The 19316-nt window shown below is 34.0% G+C and overlaps 2 protein-coding genes and 1 long non-coding RNA gene across 5 annotated transcripts; 2 read left to right on the forward strand and 1 right to left on the reverse strand.

Annotated features, from left to right (window-relative positions):
• Window positions 1-4292: 4292 nt before the first annotated feature.
• Window positions 4293-10854, reverse strand: LOC109068259 (myoD family inhibitor-like). Of its 3 annotated transcripts, XM_042761709.1 has the most exons (6): window positions 10701-10852; window positions 9670-9820; window positions 8703-8834; window positions 8192-8431; window positions 6771-7070; window positions 4293-4448 (listed from the first exon to the last, which is right to left on the reverse strand). In XM_042761709.1, the coding sequence occupies exons 2-5, from the start codon at window positions 9797-9799 to the stop codon at window positions 6811-6813; spliced, it is 762 nt and encodes a 253-aa protein (XP_042617643.1). In that variant the 5' UTR covers window positions 9800-9820; window positions 10701-10852; the 3' UTR covers window positions 4293-4448; window positions 6771-6810. The 3 variants fall into 3 exon arrangements, with proteins under 3 accessions (XP_042617643.1, XP_018940655.1, XP_018940652.1); XM_019085110.2 differs by lacking the exon at window positions 4293-4448 and having other exon boundaries at window positions 6292-7070; window positions 8192-8395; window positions 10701-10854; XM_019085107.2 differs by lacking the exon at window positions 4293-4448 and having other exon boundaries at window positions 6292-7070.
• Window positions 4434-6262, forward strand: LOC122145900. The gene is made up of 3 exons (XR_006160621.1): window positions 4434-4586; window positions 4774-4995; window positions 6144-6262. It is a non-coding gene; the product is annotated as an uncharacterized LOC122145900 (long non-coding RNA).
• Window positions 10855-12188: 1334 nt separating the features above from the next.
• Window positions 12189-18707, forward strand: LOC109068266 (CXXC-type zinc finger protein 1-like). The gene is made up of 15 exons (XM_042761715.1): window positions 12189-12360; window positions 12869-12981; window positions 13088-13188; window positions 13346-13473; window positions 13600-13755; window positions 14336-14479; window positions 14838-14945; window positions 15345-15532; window positions 15623-15830; window positions 16053-16160; window positions 16268-16317; window positions 17673-17769; window positions 17863-18015; window positions 18204-18351; window positions 18454-18707. The coding sequence occupies exons 1-14, from the start codon at window positions 12358-12360 to the stop codon at window positions 18348-18350; spliced, it is 1704 nt and encodes a 567-aa protein (XP_042617649.1). The 5' UTR covers window positions 12189-12357; the 3' UTR covers window position 18351; window positions 18454-18707.
• Window positions 18708-19316: the final 609 nt, after the last annotated feature.

The following is a 19316-nucleotide window of genomic DNA, read 5'->3' on the forward strand; positions in this document are numbered from 1 at the left end:
ACCAGCTTCACGTCGAGGGTCTGAAAGATTTACAGGATCACAAACAGCACGAAGAAAGTCAAAGTCTATTATAAACCAATTCTATGATCAGTAAGTCATAGCAACATAACTTCAACTCATCAAAATAATTTTGTCTTCATTTTTTAAGTGATAACATTCAACTCGATTTTTGAAGTCAGTTTAATATAATTGAAGCTGAAATTATTTTTACAGCCAATTTGATACTTAGAATATTCTATAAGCAGCTGAACTTCAGTTTTTAAGTTGAAGTAGGTGGAATTTGTTTACAATGTACCTACTGTATTTGTGCCATTGATTTGCACCGCATCTTTGATTTGATCCAGCTGAGTAACAGAGTTTCATGTGCCGATGTCAGATTGTGTGTGCAAGTACTTTGATAGTGAAGTAGAGGTTTCTGTGATGTTTCCTTTGACATTCAAAGACCTTCCAGCTCTAAATATTGTTTTTTACATATTAATGAATCAACAACCCTTCATTTTCGTGAATTTCTTACTGCAATCCAACATCCCTTATTAGGATTATTATTACATTCACAAGTTCTGTTGTTATTTTTATAGAGACTCGTTTTGCTATTAATGCTTTTCATATATGCTTATATTCAGATGAATTTGAATTTACTTCAAAGTTGAATTTACTTCTGGATGACCATGTTAAAAACATGCTTTTTTATGTTTTGGCATAGATTTTTTTTTTATATATATACAGCTATAAAAAAAGAAGGAGCAGTTTTATTGTGTACATTAGCAATAGCAGCTTGGGAAACTACTGTAGTTATGCAACATTACAGCTCATCGATCTGTTGATGTGTCCTCTTAAACTGTAATATCTATATATTATAAGCTGATTTAGCACAATGGCTTACATATATTTGGAAAAGAGTTTTTAGTTTTTACCACATATATAAAGTTATGTTATATATTTAAGATCAAACTATATATTTTCACTGCTATGTCCTGAAAAATATAACTGATAGACATTAATATCCACAGTGATGGATAGTTTTAGTAACTTGCTGGTGAAGAGGGAAAGATTTACTTTTCTAGACAATGTGTAGATAATACGTTTTTGAAAATCACAAAACAGGCCAGTTTAATTATGGTGAATCTGTCAAACCTCGTTGCAGAAATCTTTTGCCTAATTTGGTGTTTCTGGTCAAAAATGGCCAGTGTTTAAAAAAAAAATAGCTTGTGAATATTTCATTCTGCTATATTATCACCAAATATTGGATTCAATCTTTTTGTCAACATGTTTTCTTTCAATGTTCTCTCAAAAACTGAGGTGCATCTGCTCAATCAACGAGGCCTACAATCAATCAGTTGCAAAAAGAAATCCAAAACCTGTGCTAACTGAAAGAAAACAAGTTGATGCATTATTTGGTAAAAAAAAAAAAAAAAAAAAAAATAGCATAACAAGAAATGTATAAGCATTTATTTTAGGTTGCTCATTTTTGACTGGGAACACCACCCGTGTAACAAGGTGGGAGAAAAAAAATCCTAAAAATATAAAATAGATTTTGGACCTATGCTATGTAAGTGTGATCCCTGTATCGTCACGTCACTTTAAGGTGGTTTTATCTCTGGTAAAGACGTCTGTTGTCTTAAAATCTCTACAGCTCGTGTTCAGCCGCCTTGTGATTGCATGATCACCGCTAAAGATCAGTAACCACTGGGAATCACGTTTTTTGTTCTTAGCTAAATTAAGTACTTTTGTATATATTTCTTTGACGCCCCCATGTTTAATGTCCAGTGATGGGATTTGGCCATTGCTTGTGTGTTTTTGGAGGTTATTGTGCAGTTTCTGCCTGATGAAATGTCCTCAAACTTGCCATCAGTTCTGTGGTTGGTGCTGTGGAGAGCTACGAAGCGTCTACGAATTCATAAAAAAAAACCCTTATGTATAACTGTATAACTGTACTGCAGGAGACTAAAGAAGAATTAGGCAGCGTTTACATTCATCTCATACTTGATAATATCCTGTAGATGTCCACTGTCCGCTCAGACTTGAGCAAAGGGAATGTGTTTGTCGTGTATTCTGTATTTCAGTGGGTCCACAGTGCTTGTGGATGTTTATTCCTGTATTTTCTCTACAACATTGAAACAAGCAACAGTTATGCAGATTTCTTTTTGTACTCTTCAATATATTCTTTTTTTTTTTTTTCGTAAAAATGTATGAATAAAGTTGTAAAACAGCTATGCATTTGTAGGAGTATTTCATTTTTGTTACAGCAACTTTCTATATCTTTTCTATATGGTTTCCACTTTTCAGGACCATTCAGGCCTCAGTTAACCCCCCCCCCCCCCCCCCCCATGATTATTGTAATATTTATGTATTTATTTTCTTATGTGCTTTCCTTTACATTTTATTGTTTATTATTTATTTATTTTTAAATCTCATTAATGATTCTCATCAGATTCTCTTTACTGCAATACAGTAAATAATATCATAGTGTCAGGACTCAATATGCTTAATTGTTTTTGGGGAATTATACTGCAAAAACTCTATATGGTCCTCGAAAAAGGCTGCGTTTAATTTTCAATTTCTTTAAGCAAAAAAATAAATAAATAAATAAATATATATATATATATATTATATATATATATATATATATATATATATATATATATATATATATATATATATATATATTTAATATATTATTATTATTATTATATTATTATTATTATTATTATTATTTTGAGTGAAATATGACCCGCACATGCAAATCTATCCACACGTGAAAATCGATGTGGAAAATTCCCTATATATTATTATTCCTTATATAATATTAACACGGCGGTTTTTTGTTTTTTTTGTTTTTGTGTTTTTTTTTTAGTTATCTTAGAGTGTGCTCTTGAGAACTTCACCTAATACCATCTGTGCACTGTTTTATTTAACCCTATTTTTGAGGTTAAAACCGTTCAAACAGCCAAAGTTGCTCATTGCTATTGTTTGTCCAGCAGAGTGCAGTAACATCTTTCATCTTTGTGTGTCTCTTACATCACCGCAGTTCAATAGCCTTAATAACTCTCGTATCTTCATAAACCGCCCTGCTTAGTTAATTAGTTTGGTCTTGTTAGTGAGACTACAGGGAATGCTGTCTCGCTGTTATTCCAGCTCTCCTCCTCCCTGCTGTAAAACCCTGTCTGTTTCTTCTCAAACCTCACTTCCACATGTTAACTGTGTTAGTTTTGGACGAAGCCTCGCGCCCAGCTGCAGTGCATTCTGGGCAGATCTTCTCGATTGTGTGTTTTAATAGTTCACTTGATCCTTCATCAGGGAGCGGGAGTGTCGTATTATCACGGATATGATATAAAACACTCGGACGGAAAGTGTCCGCTTTGTTCTGAGAGGAGATGCCAACTGGGCTGTTTTTATTAGCACTTTGTGGCAGGACAAAATTATTTTCCAAGTGTGCAGATAAGCAGATTCCAAGAGTAATTGAATTGCATTTAAATCAAACTAAACTATATATATATATATATCGTATTTCTTAATATTTTAATTATGCATTTTTTTATATGTTAATTATACATATGTTAATATTTGAATTAAGGGGAGAGACTGCAGGCAAAAACAGTTTTTTCATGCACCTGTTAAATTTTAGATTTTGGGCTTTTTGGCTTTTCATAAAGTTTTTTTTTTTTTTTTTTTTTTTCAAACTTATGGAAAGAAAACATCCAAAAGACACTGTTAAGTGTTTATTTAATAGCACTTTATCTATTTGTGTCAATAGATTTCAATTACAATGCATATTTTTCATAAAATAATTGAAAAATAATCAAAATTTTTTTTTACCCTATTCACCTGCAGTGTCTAGCCTTAAGTAATAAATATTTACATACAAATATTTTAATAATATATAATTAATAATTTATAATTAAATCTATATATTAATATATTTGTTTAAATAAATTTATAAATTATATTTTTATATTTATGAATATAATATCTATTTATATACAAACTTATATTTTAAAATAAAAATATTTATGTAATATTAATGTTGTTGTAATAATAAATTATTTTAATTTAATATGTTGTTGTATAACTTGTATAATTATTTATATTTTTAATTTTATATTAATACTGTATATATGTGTGTGTCTATGCAGTTAAAATATATATATATATATATATATATATATATATATATATATATATATATATATATATATATATATATATTTTAAAGGTTGTTTCTTATTTGGTCTAGCATTGCTCAAACGAGAGTAACTCCACTAATATAATTAATTAAACGTATTATTCATGTGGCTTTCAACCTTCAAGGGCCAAATAAAGGAAGTTCTGATTATTTCTTGACCCCGTTTGAATGTTGCGGTGCTCCTCAGTCATAAAGAATCTGCAGAGTTTGTTGTTCTTCATGGGTGAGAGTCTTCACGACGTCAGCACTCTTTCTTCTCCAAAACCTTGAATGAACAATAGGAGGATTGTGGTCAGTCGTCTGGCGAACCCTTCGTGCAGCCCCTGAGGCAAAGACGTCACAGACTACAGCAGACTCGCCAGATGCTCGGTTATACTGCGTTTGCAATTCTGCAATTCAATTTGTAAGCCACTAAATCAAAAGCATTAATGAACAAAATTTCTCTTCAGTTTGATTTCTGGGTACTAGTGTAACAGAATCAAATGTAATGATCTAAGCAGAGCAGACCCACTTTCCTACTGACTTCTTCAGCTCTAGCGTGACATTTGGGCTTTGATGTATAAAACTGTGTTTTGTCTTTTTTGGTGCAGTGATGCTGAAAGCTGCTTCCTGTCCCTGCAGACACAGAGTGGTGGCGGCTCTTTGAAACAGCGGGCAGGAGCGCTGGGTCAGAACCAGGCCTGGTTTAGGGCCGTGTGGCCTATCCTGTCGCCCCAGCACTGTCATTTCAGTCACTTCCTCCACTTCCTGTTGACGCCACTTGGCACATCTGTACAATAAACACTGCCTTCCTGCAGCCTACGGTTCAGGAGGTAAGAGTCATCTCCACATGCACTCAACTTGATTGCTTTACAGCATATATCTGTTAAAGATGAGACATCCCATTTTGGTGTCTGCATCAAATTCAGTTAATAAAGTGATTTTATATACATACAAAGCAAATTAAATGCAAGTGTCTATTTTAATGTTTCAAATAACTTTTCAAAATATGGGTGAAAGAATGTTTCCTCGTCATTCAGCATAACAAACATATCCTAACCTGTACTTACTAAAAATATATATAAAATAAAAAAATATCATATAAATGTTATTATATTATAGGTAAAACCTATGGTTTTAAGAATAGTGGCGAATATTGGTAAAGATTTTATATGACAATTAATTAGTTTTTGAGGACTGTACTGTGATCCTTAAATAGAGTATTTTAATGTCATCTTATGAGTCTTATTCTAAATATCCCTGACAAAACTGTTTGCATTAAAACTAAATAAAATACATTTTAGTGGGTGTCTTTTGTAAATCATGGTACAAAATGCATGATAGACGTTTATTTTTGGCACAGAAAAGAAAAAACTTTCTAAAATGCAGATTAAAATATTAAAACTGTATTTATGCTATTGTTCTGATGCATAAAAACCCCTATTAAGCTTTGACCCAAATATATAATAAATGTTTCTTGAGCATGTTCGTATAAATAAATAAATAAATAAATAAATATATATGCTTGAGAAACATTGATTATTATTATTTGTTGAAACTGTGAAACCTTATTTTTTATGATGAAATATAATAGTATAATTAATTATAAATATAGTTTACATATACAGTATATGCACATGCATATGTTAAATGATTATTAGAGTGATGATAATTAGCACTCTAATTATCTTTTAACTAATTATCTGTCTTTTAACAAAACAGACTGAATGATAGAATGAACGATAGATAGATACTTTATTAATCCCACATGAAAAGTGATGCTTGAACAAAACTTTTAGTTGTTCTAAACACACTTTCAAATATTGCAAATCGTTATTTGCTTACTTATTTAAATAATCAATAAATCAGTGATGGAGGGCAAATGATGTTTTTAGTGTGTAACCCACAGTGGGATGAAGAGAGGGAGGGAGCTGGTGTCAGTGGAGCTTGCTGGACTCACAGATCTCTGTCCCTCTGCCAGATTCAACATCAGCTCTCTCTAGAGCAGTGCCCGCTGTCTAAACACTGGGCAAAGTCATCTGGAGAAAGCCTGTGAAATTCAACATGCCCAGAGGAATATGTGCCCCCCCCCCCCCCCCCCCCCCAGAAAACAAGAGCTAATATCTTAGGTTGCTTCTCAAGTAAATGTTTCATGATTTAAGAACTGTTAGATATTTGTACTGGAAAAAAAGACAAAATCTTGTTTGTTTGTTTGTTTGTTTGTTTTTTTTGCAGCACAGTCTCAAACTTTCGAACGGTAGTGTAAGTCTAAGTGAGCAGTAAACAAAATCTTTGCTCTTCACCGTTAAAAAAATGATGTGTGTTATTCCTGTGCCACCAAACAGAATTGCAATAATGAAAAAGATTTGCTGAACTAACGCCATTGGTCGATTCTCCAATAAGCAAAGCAATATTTCACATTAAAACGTGGATTTTGTGTGTATTTTAACAAACAAAAAAATAACACACTTCAGATTTAAGGCCTGTCAGAATTCAGAGAGTAGCCTCGTACAGAACAGTCCAACTTTGACTGATGCAACAAATTCATTTTTCATTCTAAATAAATACAAAATGCGGGATAACACTAAAATGTATAACCGACGCTTACAGTCTTTTAAGCAGTTGATATCAATCTGTTGAGAATCCTGTTAGGCAGGGAAACAGATGGAGCAGCATTCCAAACAGATCTCCAGACAGTCTGAAGACTGGCAACAGTCCTCCAGTATCCCACAGTCCAGCAGGGCAGAGCAGGTGTCCTCAGCACAGCACGCCAGACCTCCGGTGGCCGCTTCCCCACAGCAGCAGACAGCGTCACACTCCAGACCGCAGGCCAAACACTGAGCCACGGCTGAACAGCACGACAGCACCTCGCAGAACAGACAGGCCAGGATGCAGTGCGCACAGCAGTCTGAAACCAGCCACAAACGTACTCTGTTTATGACAGTATTTAAAACAATTTGTGCCCTTTTTGTGACTAAAATGACGATATAATTAATTAGACTTTATCATATTATTTGAAAGATTTAAACCCTGTCTTAAATGAAATGCAAAGGAATTTATAATGTTTTTGATAAAAGTCTCTTCTGTTTCACAAGGCTGCGTTTACTTGATCAAAAATGCAATAAAAACAGTAAAATATCGTCGCAATTTAAAATAACAATTTTCTATTTGAATATATTTTGAATTGTAATTTATGTTAAAAAACAGCATTTATTTGAAATAAAAATATTTTGGAACATTATAAATGTCTTCAATGTCACTTCTGATCAATTTAAAGTGAGAAATAACTATACAAGTATTAAGTATTAGCTTTATTTTAGAATACAAAAACGCTATTATTGAAATTAGAATATCCACTGTTATTCTTTTTTTATGTTTTATGCATTTTCTGAGAAAATACAAATTTTGGATTATTCTTTTAACTTTTTTCCACAACCTTGTTATGCTGCTTTTTTCCTTTTTTTGTGAGGGTTTTAACTTTCTGATGTGAGTGTCTACTGGCCATTGTTAGCATTTTATTATGTTTACACTTATATTACCCTCTGAAAACTCACAGCAGTCTTTTTTTTCAACATTCAAAAACATATAAATAATGTGGTAAATAAGGTTATTTTTATTAGTCATTTCTATTTCAAACACACAAAAACAGAGATACCACCAGAATGTGCTTATTTTATCCATTTAATCCTAAATGAATTCCTTCACAACATGTGAAATAATGCCACAAACTCACGGAATTATCAAAACATCAAGCCCTCTGAGTATTTAATGTGAGTTAGTCATCAAACAGAGACATTTGACCTCATGGAAAGAATTATCAAGAGCTGACATGAAGGGACCATTAAACACATGAAGATAAATCCACAGGCCCGCACTAGTGTCGCTGAAAGATAAGACCAGGCCCTATATTTATGAATAGCCCTGTGGGTGGAGGCCTCTTTTCAAAAATATTGACACTAAATGGTTGACGGTTTGACTATGGGTTGAACCAATAGTTATAATTTTTAAAAGGGCAAATGGTTTTCTTACCATCTCCAGCTACTCTCTGTATCTGTGAGGCATCACCCTTGAAGCTCTGCTGGCTCTTGGAGGTGGAGGGGGTGTGTTTTCTGTGAGGGTGTTTGTGTCCATTGCACTTTGCATGTCCGTTGCATTTCTGTTGCGTTGTCAGGCGAGGCGTCGATCCTCCTGATGAAGACGCCGGAGGTGTACGGATGACAGCAGACCCACTGACTGGAGAACAGGAGCCATTGGGAAAACTGGGCTTCACTGAAATGTGTTCAGTTCAGATAATAAGACATTTGAATACATTACAGTTTGTAAAATATATATTCATACATATAATGCACTTGCAACCAATTCTAATAAATTGATTATATAGTCAGTTTCATTAAAATGATTGCATCCGATGCCTTGTGTTAAGGAATAGTTCACAGAAAAGAAAAATACATGGTCAGAACTAGCAAATGATTTTCATTTTTGGTAGAATTATTTGTTTCAATTATTCATTGCATTTTCTGATGCATAAAAATGTAAATACCGTTGCCTTTCTCTATTTTGCGTGAAATTGTAGGTATGTGGTCAGGAAGCAGTAAAGCGTCGTCATTGGTTGTGACACTGTCTGTCAGCGACTCGTTGCTTCCGCTGTCAACAATCTCAGCTGGGACAGGACCTGTCAGTCACAAACAATTATTTAAAGGAAAAGTTCACCCCGAGATGAAAATTTGCTTAAAATTTACTTACTCTCAGCCCATCCAAGATGTAGAGGAGTTTGTTTCTTCACAGGAACAGATTTGGAGAAATGTAGCATTGCATCACTTGCTCACCAATGGATCCTCTGCAGTGAATGGGTGCCGTCAGAATGAGAGTCCAAACAGCTGATAAAAACATCACAATAATCCACAAGTAATCCACAGCACTCTTGTGAAATGAGAAGCTGTGTGTTTGAAAGAAACAAATCTATCATTAAGAGGTTTAACCATAAACTGTCACATCTCAATCCATAAAAAGGTCCATCCTCGCATCAACGTACTTGTTTTAAATGGATTTCACTGATAAACAGTGCGTAAGCTGTGCATATTTCTATCTTGATTCAGATGAGATGACTTTTTCACTGGAGAAAGCAATATTATGGATAGACGTTAACTGATGGACTGGAGTGGTGTGGATTACTGTGATGTCTTTATCAGCTGTTTGAACTCTGACGGCACCCATTTACTGCAGAGGATCCATTGGTGAGCAAGTGATGCTAAATGCTAAATTTCTCCAAACCTGTTCCCATGAAGAAACAAACTCATCTACATCTTGGATGGCCCAAGAGTGAGTAAATGTTTAGCAAATTTTCATTTTTGGGTGAACTATTCCTTTATGTTTGTCTAAAAGCTTTCAAAAATGTTGGGGTATAAATGTAATGACAGTTTTAAATGCTATTTCTCCCATGTTAAATAAGCTTAAAAGCTACATATGCCCCAAAATAAACATATTTGCTTTATAAACATCCCTCTCACCTGTGACGTCAGGTTTGCCGGTGGCCTGTGGTTGTGTCGTGTGGACATGACTCTCCTGGGGCATGAACTTGTCCAGTGCGCTGCCCTGCCCTCCGTCCTGATGTTGGACATCCATGGCTTCTGTCTCCATTTGAGACGCTTGACTCTAACTCTAACAGAAGGAGAAACATTTAGCATAGATGGACTGTACGGAGTCAGTCCGGGTGTTTGTGGGGTAAGGGATCTTAATGGAAAGCTCTAATATGATGACTTTTATCCCCTAAGACAGAGTCTGTTAACAATTCAAAGTGTGACTTGAGTGCATGAAAGATATTTGCGCTGCTGCTCTGAAATGACCTGGAGTGATTTGGGGAAAGTGCCTAATTTGAAAATCCTGCCGAGTCACACAGAACTGACAGTATCATCAAAGCCCAGAGCGAATGTGCGGGAGTCATAATAAACATTTTGTACAGTTGTTTGCCGTTTTAAAAATCTGCCTACTTCTACCTACAGAGCATTCGTTGAAGCAAATACCTCTGGTTAAATGCTTGTCCTTATCAGACTCTGATTCTGAGTCAATCTATGTTCTAACTTTACCATTTCTATAAAAATAAATAATCTTATTTCATACTTTATAGTATATATCTACAATATTATCTGAATAAGGTATTTACGACGCTGAATAGATCTATTGTATTATGTTTCTGTTTTTGTATTTGTGTTAATGATAATGAAATTTCTTTTTTCTTTCATGTAGCTTTAATTTATTGATTGTTCGTTGCTTTTCGTTGCTTTTATTCCTTTTTGAATATTAAAAAATATTAAATATATATATGCATACATAAAAAAAGGATTAAAGTTTGAATTTAATTATGCAAAATATTGTTTGTCCGAATTAAGCACACGTTATTTTTAAAACTAAAGTGTGTACATACATTTGCACTTGAAACAAGTAAACAGAAGTACATTTTCGGATGACGTGACCCTCATTGTCTACTGACATTACTGAAATTACCACCGCATGAAGACACAAGGTTGAATCGAAGTCTTACCTTAACTTGAATAACTCCAGTCTTGTACCGAGGACGTTTTAATTCACTTTAATTCAGAATGAACGCGTGATGTTCCTCTGCGAGCGCGAGCTGTCTCTGCTCTGCTGACAAGCGCGTGTGCGCGTGCACGACATCCTTCCTGAACTGCAGGGAATCGACAGCTTTAGTAACGATTTATTTGATTTCGTTGTGGTTTATCACGTGATTTTCCTTCAGGATAGCTACAATTTCTGTTTTTTCTTTTTTTTTTCTTTCTTTTTTTTTTATAAAGTGAATTTATTTTTCCATGAATTTATTTTTCCATGCATTGATTGTTGTTTGCTCTGTTTTCTGTTGTTCATTAATTCAGCATTATTTGTTTAAATTACTGACTATATCCACTCACATTTTTCTCTCTCTGAATTCTCTCTGAAATGGTAGTATTATCAGCATTAATTAGTTCATAATGATATAATACTCTCATTTGATTCTAACAGTAGAAAACTCAATAAACTTTTCAACAATCAAATCCAATTATAGGCATTTTATAAGTGTTAAAAATAATCAATTTATATATGTATACTCTATAACAAAAATGAAACGTTTGATCTACGTTTGCAGCTAATTAACAAAGTTAATTTTATACTATTTATCTTTATTAATATATTTTTATTATTATTTTATAATTATATATTATTATTTTTATTTCAGGTTTAATTATAGTTGTAGTTATTTTGTTGTGTGTTTTTGTCATTTTAACTATTATTTTTAAACATGTCTGTATGGGTTATATATAAATAATTGAAAATATTTACATATATTGAAAAAATTACATGTACAGTATTTACATGTATATATTTATATTAATATAATTTATATTATATTCATTTTAACTATTAATAATATGAAAAAAAAAAATCTGAAATATCATACATATATACATGCATGTGTGTATTTATATATACATAATAAATATACACAGCACAGCACTTTGTTTATTTTGTTTTTTTTATTTAAATAATAATATATTATATTATATTATATTATATTATTTATTTATTATTTAAATTTTTATATATAAATATATACATGTAAACATGTAAAAATGTTTCAAATCATATATTACTGTATGTGTGTAATTTACTAGATAAAATCAATAATAACCCAACACAGTACACACATATTATGTTAACAAGAACTTTTATTTTGGATGGCGATTAATCGTTTGACAGCACTAATATATATATATATATATATTATTATATACACACACACATACATAATTAATTAATTAATTAATTATTTTTTTTTTCATTAAACATTTCTTTATTTTAAGTAACGAAAAAGTTTTTTTTTTTTATTGTTTTTAGAGATTAAACCCTGGATGTCTACTGAAAAAGTTTTTTTTTTTTATTGTTTTTAGAGATTTATTGTTTTTAGAGATTAAACCCTGGATGTCTACTGCCTGTCGGTGGCGACACTTACACACACGTCCAGTAGGTTTGTTGTTGTTCAGTGTTCCGCTGTGTAAATAAAAGGATTAAACTACTAAAACAATTCACTGCACAGCTGTTCAGTTCACCGTGGTTATGATAGCTTATTATTATTTGTGTTTCAGATGTTCTGGACGACTGTGGTGACATTTCTTCCTTTTGGACATTAACCGGACAAATCTGTCATGGTAATATTTGTGCAGTTCTGGTTTTGTCATTTGTCATGTACAGGTTGTAATAACTTGGCACTTTGATATATATACCAGAATACTGAATGAATGTGTTTGAAAGAATTCCATGGTATACATATACTTTTTTGTCAAAAATATAAAAAGCCATATCAAGATGTTAGTTATATATATATATATAAAGAGAGAGAGAGAGAGAGAGAGAAATGTAATATATTATCTAAATGGCCAGGACAGCTCAGAATAGCTTTTACACAAATGTGCCGTCATTCAAATGGAGGTTTGGCATCACAGAGTATCAGAAAATACATAAAATATAGTATATAGCAGCATATTAAAGCGTGTCTTTACAGTATATATACAGTGACATTCTGCAGAATGTAAACTGCACAGATAGACTGTAAAACAGGAAAGTTGTTGATATGTAAATGTCTGGATTGAAGTAGTTACAGAACTTACAGGTAATGTAAAATCGAATCCACGTTCAGTTTCTTCTCTCATGTTATAGGACAGCGAATTGTCAGACTTGGAGCAACCTCCCGGACCGGAGACGAGTCTGAACTGGAACAATGCACCTGTTTATTGCGTTTGTCGCAAACCAGACTTTAATTGCTTTATGATGTAAGATGTGTTTCTCTTTAAATGTTTGCATGCAGTTTTTTTTTGTTTTGTTTTGTAAAACCAAATATATGTAATCATAAGTTTCACGTTATTTTCATGTACACAGTGCCTGTGAAAACTGCAGTGAGTGGTTTCATGGAGACTGCATTAATATATCAGAGAAGATCGCCAAAACCATCCGTGTTTGGTACTGTGAAAAGTGTCGCAGTAAGAAAATATTTTAATTATTCATTTTATTTTATGTAATTATTTTTTTTAAAACATAGAAAATTATTATATATGTATGTAATTATTATTTTATCTTTTTTTTTTTTTACTATAACATCAAAAACATTCCTCTGAGTGTGTATATCCTGTGATCTAGGTAAAAATGAGTCCCTAGAGATCAAATTCCGTCCCAAGAAAAGCAGAGAGAAAGAAGCGGAGCAAGACGGGACTGATAACCAGCAAGACACACCGGATTTCAAATCGGTTGGATGGCGTGGGTCACGGGTGAGAAATTCTGATTGATAAAGCTGCTCTCTTACAGTGATCTTTGTGAAGACCGTGGCTGAAAAAAAAAGTGTTGTTTGTCAACCTTTGGTCTGGCTGTGGGGAATATTTGGGATTTGTCTACAGATTAAGCGCTCAGCTCGCATGTGTGGGGAATGTGAAGCCTGCATGCGCACAGAGGACTGTGGACTGTGTGACTTCTGTAAAGACATGAAGAAGTTCGGCGGCCCAAACAAGATCCGGCAGAAGTGTCGTCTAAGGCAGTGTCAAGTGCGCGCTAGAGTGAGTTTTACTCTTGTAAAAAGTGTCATATTGACAATCTTTTCTATCAAATGCATTTATGGAATATTTTAAGATATGACATTGTTTATTGACTCTGTGTACGATATGATGCATCTCAGCAGTTAATCCCAAATGGTTCTGTAAGTTTTGAGGGGTTTTTACTGATTGTTACTCATTTTCATTTAGCAGACACTTTTATCCATAGCAATTTCAGTAGACTTGAGTCTGGGTTATTAAAGTTAACTAAAACTGAAACCATAAAGCATTTATGTTACTTGAAATAAAATAAACAACAGTTGATTTTTTTTTAAATTCATTTAGTTTAACTTGATGAACTAAAATAACTGAAATAAAATAAATATAGATAGATATTTAAAAAATGACAAAGACTTTTAACTAAAATTAGAATGAAAATCTAAATATAAAAACGAATTTAAGCTAATAATAAAAACTATAATAGTATCTCTGTGATATTGAAATAACACTGGAAGTAACCTGAGGTTAAGGATTATTCCTTGTGGAACCTTTCGGTTTCCAGCCCTTTTTAACCACTGTGCATCCTATTTTTTACATTTTTCAGAAAATGTTGCGAGTGAGAGATGAGGAGGGCTCCATGTCTAAGGGCAGAGACTATCAAGACGGCCCGCTGTCTGAAGACTACAGTGAGAATGAGCTGGAGCTGTATCAGCATTACTGTGCCGGGAAGTATGGAGACCACAGCGCGGTACCTGCTTCTCCTCATACACTCACATCACTTCAGAGAAGCATAAAATACCTTTTTAAAGGAAGTTAGCCCACTTGGATATCTTGGTAAAACTTCTGGACACACATTTCCAGCAATGCAAGAACCGCTCATATGCTTTTGAATGGGAAACGATAAAAATCTATCGTTTGCAAAATTGATCAAACCAGCAATAAAACTTATAAATGTAGCTTCCTTTGATCAGGTCAGCCAAAATGTTTTTTTTTAGGCTGATGCATGTGCAGGAAGTAAATTACTTCATAATGTCTATACTAGGATGACATTGACGATACTTATTTTTGCAGAAATAGTTGTGCCTAAACTTTTTTTTTTTAACCAGGGTTGGAACAGTGATGACGATGATGGTTCATATGCTGATTCTGCTATGAGAAAGAGAGCTGTTAAAGTCAAGCATGTGAAAAGAAGAGAAAAGCGATCTGAAAAAAAGGTAAAGACCTAAAAATATGTGCATAAAATACTTTAACCTTTAGACAAGATATTTTAAAAAATGTATTAAAAATATACATTTTACAGTATGCATCTGTGTTTTTGGATGAGGATCATATTTGATGCATCAGGCTTTTATGAATCGTATGCTATGACAGATGAGAGTATGGAGCTCAATTTTAAGCTTGTATAGAGTAAAGTATATCAGTTGTCACTTTGTATCAGACAAAAAAATTATGATATTTAAAATCTTAGTTTATAGTTTACATGTAGTAGAATGTGTACAACAACGTTTTGACCTTTTGCATATCAAATATCTTTTCTTAGCCATTTTTGGTTTGACGTAGATCATTGTGCTTGAAATGGAACATAATTAAAAGACTTTGTTTTCATTCATAAGAAAGAGGAGAGTAAGTCTCGGAAGCACAAACCTAAACAGAAGCACCGTGACCGGGTGAGACACAGCGAGCGGGCAGAGGTTCGGGACAGCGGAGGAGCCAGACAGTGCCTCGGACCCGGATGCGTCGAAGCTGCACGTGCCAACTCTAAATACTGCTCTGATGAATGCGGCATGAAACTCGCTGCCAAGTAAACCTGGAAATACTTTACAGTTGTAGAGAGCTGTGTGTAAGAGATTAGACAGACTCTCAACATTTCTGTGTCTTTTTGTCTTGCCAGTCGAATCTATGAGATTCTGCCCCAGCGTATCCAGCAGTGGCAGCAGAGCCCGTGCATTGCTGAAGAACAGGGCAAGAAACTTCTAGATCGAATCCGCCGTGAACAACAGTCAGCTCGCACGCGACTCACTGATATGGAGAAACGCTTCCACGAGCTGGAGGGCATCATTGCTAAAGCCAAACAGCAGGTCGTGCAGCACGATGAAGAGGTGAGAGCCGTCACAAACATCGTTTCAGCATTCTGTTGTTTTGAAAACACTGTAAATATGTTAGAGTATAATTGTTTAATCTTATATTTTAAATAAACAAAATGCAATTAAAGAAAATGTTATTTATTCCTGTGATGCACAGCCATTACTCCAGTCTTCAGCGATATATGAACGTTCAGACCACATAACAGTCCCCTGAACATTGCTTTTCTTTTCCCCGAAGTCAATGAGGGTGATGACGACACAGATTTGCAAATCTTCTGTGTGTCCTGCAGTCACCCAGTTAACCCCAAGGTGGCACTGCGTCACATGGAAAGGTGCTACGCCAAGGTGTGTTGTATTTTACAAATTGTGATGTGTAGACCTACAAACATTGTCACGTTTAAGTGTTATGTTTTTAAAATGATGTTCATGTTTCATCTTTTCCTTCTAACCAGTATGAGAGTCAGACGTCTTTTGGCTCCATGTACCCCACACGCATAGAGGGGTAAGTACAATTTTATAGAAATATATATATTAATAGTACATATTTTTAGATTAACATGCTTCCACTGTGATATAAAATGGTACTTTTTTTAAAGTGGTCATGAACTACCTTTTTTTAATTATTTTGTACTGTTCTCTGAGGTCCACTTATAATGTTATCAAGATTTGAATAGGTGTGGCAGATTGTAGACCCACTCCTGCGTCGAATTGTGCCTTGTTTATAAACGAATCTACGGTGAAATGAAGTGAACAATTGACCAACCTTTTACTGAAATGGTCTGGAACTTCATTAAAAATAAAACTAATCCACTCTTTTCTAATGTTGGAACACGATGCAAAGACTGTGTTTGTCCATAATTTGGCACTGCACAGTGTCTTGTTGTCTTCAGAGCATCTTTATCGTTTGGTTTCTGTGTAGACCTGCGTTCATCTCTCTCATTATTTACACTACATGTGCGAATCAATAGGCGGAGCTAAACAGGCAGTGATGAAGAAGCAGGTGTTGATCATCTTCTGCGGACGCGGGGTTTACCCGCTCTATTACATCTGTTTTGCCAGATTGGCTTCAGTATATGCTGTTTTAAGACTAGTGAGAAAGTTTTGAGTTCTGAAACTCACAGGATGTTTTTATAGTACGATGACCTCTTATATGTCAAAAGATCAAGGGGATTTTGATTTCTCAGTTCATGACCCCTTTAATGTTTTTGAAAGTCTCTTCTGCTAAACAAGGTTGCATCTATTTGATCAAAAATACAGTAAAAACAGTAATAATGTGAAATACTTGTTACAATTTAAAATTATTTTTTTCTATTTGAATATATTTTGAAATGTCATTTATTCCTGTAATACAAAGCTGAATTTTCAGCATCATTACTCCAGTCTTCAGTGTCACGTGATCTTTCAGAAATCATGCTAATGTGCTGATTTGCTGCTCAAAATTTTTTTTTTTATTATCAATATTAAAATCAGTTGTGCTACTTAATATTTTTTTGAAAACCATAATTTTTTTTCCAGAAATCTTTGCTTAATAGAGTTCAAAAGAACAGCATTTAAGATAAAAGTATTTTGTAACATTATAAATATTTTTACACATGCGCACACACACACACATATATAAATATATAAACTGCTTAAACTGTAAAATAAATCTTTGATTTTTTTTTTATATTTATTGATTATATGCCTATATCATGCAATGTTACTGTGCATTTTTTCAATGTACTGTTAATTGTTTTTGTAAAATACGGGAAAAAGTACTGAGTGCACCTTTAATGCCTTTGACAAAAGCAAATAATATATTTGCGCACAATCTTGAAGTCTCATTATTTCGGCTGTTTTTCTTCTTGAAAAATATAGTGCTACACGGCTCTTCTGTGATGTTTACAATCCACAAAGCAAAACCTACTGTAAGAGACTTCAGGTTCTCTGTCCAGAACACTCCAGAGACCCAAAGGTACTTTACCACATGCAGTTGATTCATAAACGCCCAATCTGCATACAGTAGATATTAAGGACATTAATCAGAATTGTGAATGTATGCATGCAGGTCCCTGCGGATGAGGTCTGTGGGTGTCCTTTGGTTCGTGATGTATTTGAACCCACCGGAGAATATTGCAAGGTGTCCAAACGCAAGTGTAACAAACACTACTGCTGGGAGAAGCTCCGCAGGGCCGAAGTGGACCTGGAACGAGTCCGAGTGGTCAGTGCATTTGCAAAGGAATCGTTTATTTGAGGGAAAGAATTAATTTATTTGGATAAAAGAAAATCGCTGTGTAATTGTAAACTCAAAGTGATTAAGATGTTCTTGCTTTAAGGATTGCATCATCATTCATCAATCTTAATCTTTTATTTCTTCAGTCATTCCCATTATGTCTTCTCCTTCCCTAGTGGTACAAGTTGGATGAATTGTTTGAGCAGGAGCGCAATCTAAAAACAGCCATGACGAATCGTGCAGGTCTCATGGCCCTCATGCTGCACCAGACAATCCAACACGACCCAGTTACCACAGACCTGAGAACTAACAAGGACAGATAAGGTTACTGTCTTTCCCTTTGATCATCTTTTCATCTTTTATCCATGATGTTCAACCGTGAAGCAACTCTCCTGACAGTCTGAGGTTTTGTCTTTGATCTTACAGAGAAACCATCGCTGGTGAAGTCGCCTGATGTTTGTGAAGAGTCAGTGTCTTAGTAGTTGTTTGTTGAAACTGTAATTCATGTACAACACTCTTCGTGTTTCTGCATTACGCGTTTATGTAACCCTTGGCTTTACTTTTTGGAATGGTGCTGTGACAACACTGAATTGTTGTGCTTACATTTTTTAGATTTTTAAAGAATCTCATTATCATGTATCGTGCATTAAACAAGTAAACTGGAGAAAGATTGAACTATTTTTCTGGCTGGTGAAATTCTGTTATTTGTCTTTATATTGCATTTCTTGTGCCTCTACACAAAAGTATGATTATGACGGGTTTGTTGGGCTGATGGGATTTCTATAGTCCAGATGTGGCCAAATTATTTTAACATTTTTGAGACGTATTACTACAATGAAAAGTTTGCCCAAAGTTTAGATTCATATACATCTGAACGGTACATTTATTCTTCTTACAGGGTTGCATGATTGATTCAAAACTGGCTCATTCTAATTGCGTTCCATGTAAAATATCAAAATGTCATGCTTTTTGATCTGTTCACTGATCATGCAATGGAGCAATTCTAAGGTAACGTTAATGCATTTCACTTTTCATAAATGATTCAGAATTAGGATGGCGATTAGCAACAGATAAGTCGGAAAAATACTATCAGAGAGTAAATGTAAAAATTTGAGAAGTTAAACGTAATTCAAGTCCCTTTCGGATTTAAATTCTAAGCAGATTCTACATTTCTTTAAGATTCGAAATTTTAAATCTGGTGTTATTAATCTAGGATGAAGAACGATGGTGCGTCTCATCGAGAAAAAAAAAATGTTTTAATTTGCTGTAGCGATGCCCGAGTCGGTGAT

This window comes from Cyprinus carpio, chromosome A8 (genome assembly GCF_018340385.1).
Source record: "Cyprinus carpio isolate SPL01 chromosome A8, ASM1834038v1, whole genome shotgun sequence".
Taxonomy (NCBI): domain Eukaryota; kingdom Metazoa; phylum Chordata; class Actinopteri; order Cypriniformes; family Cyprinidae; genus Cyprinus; species Cyprinus carpio.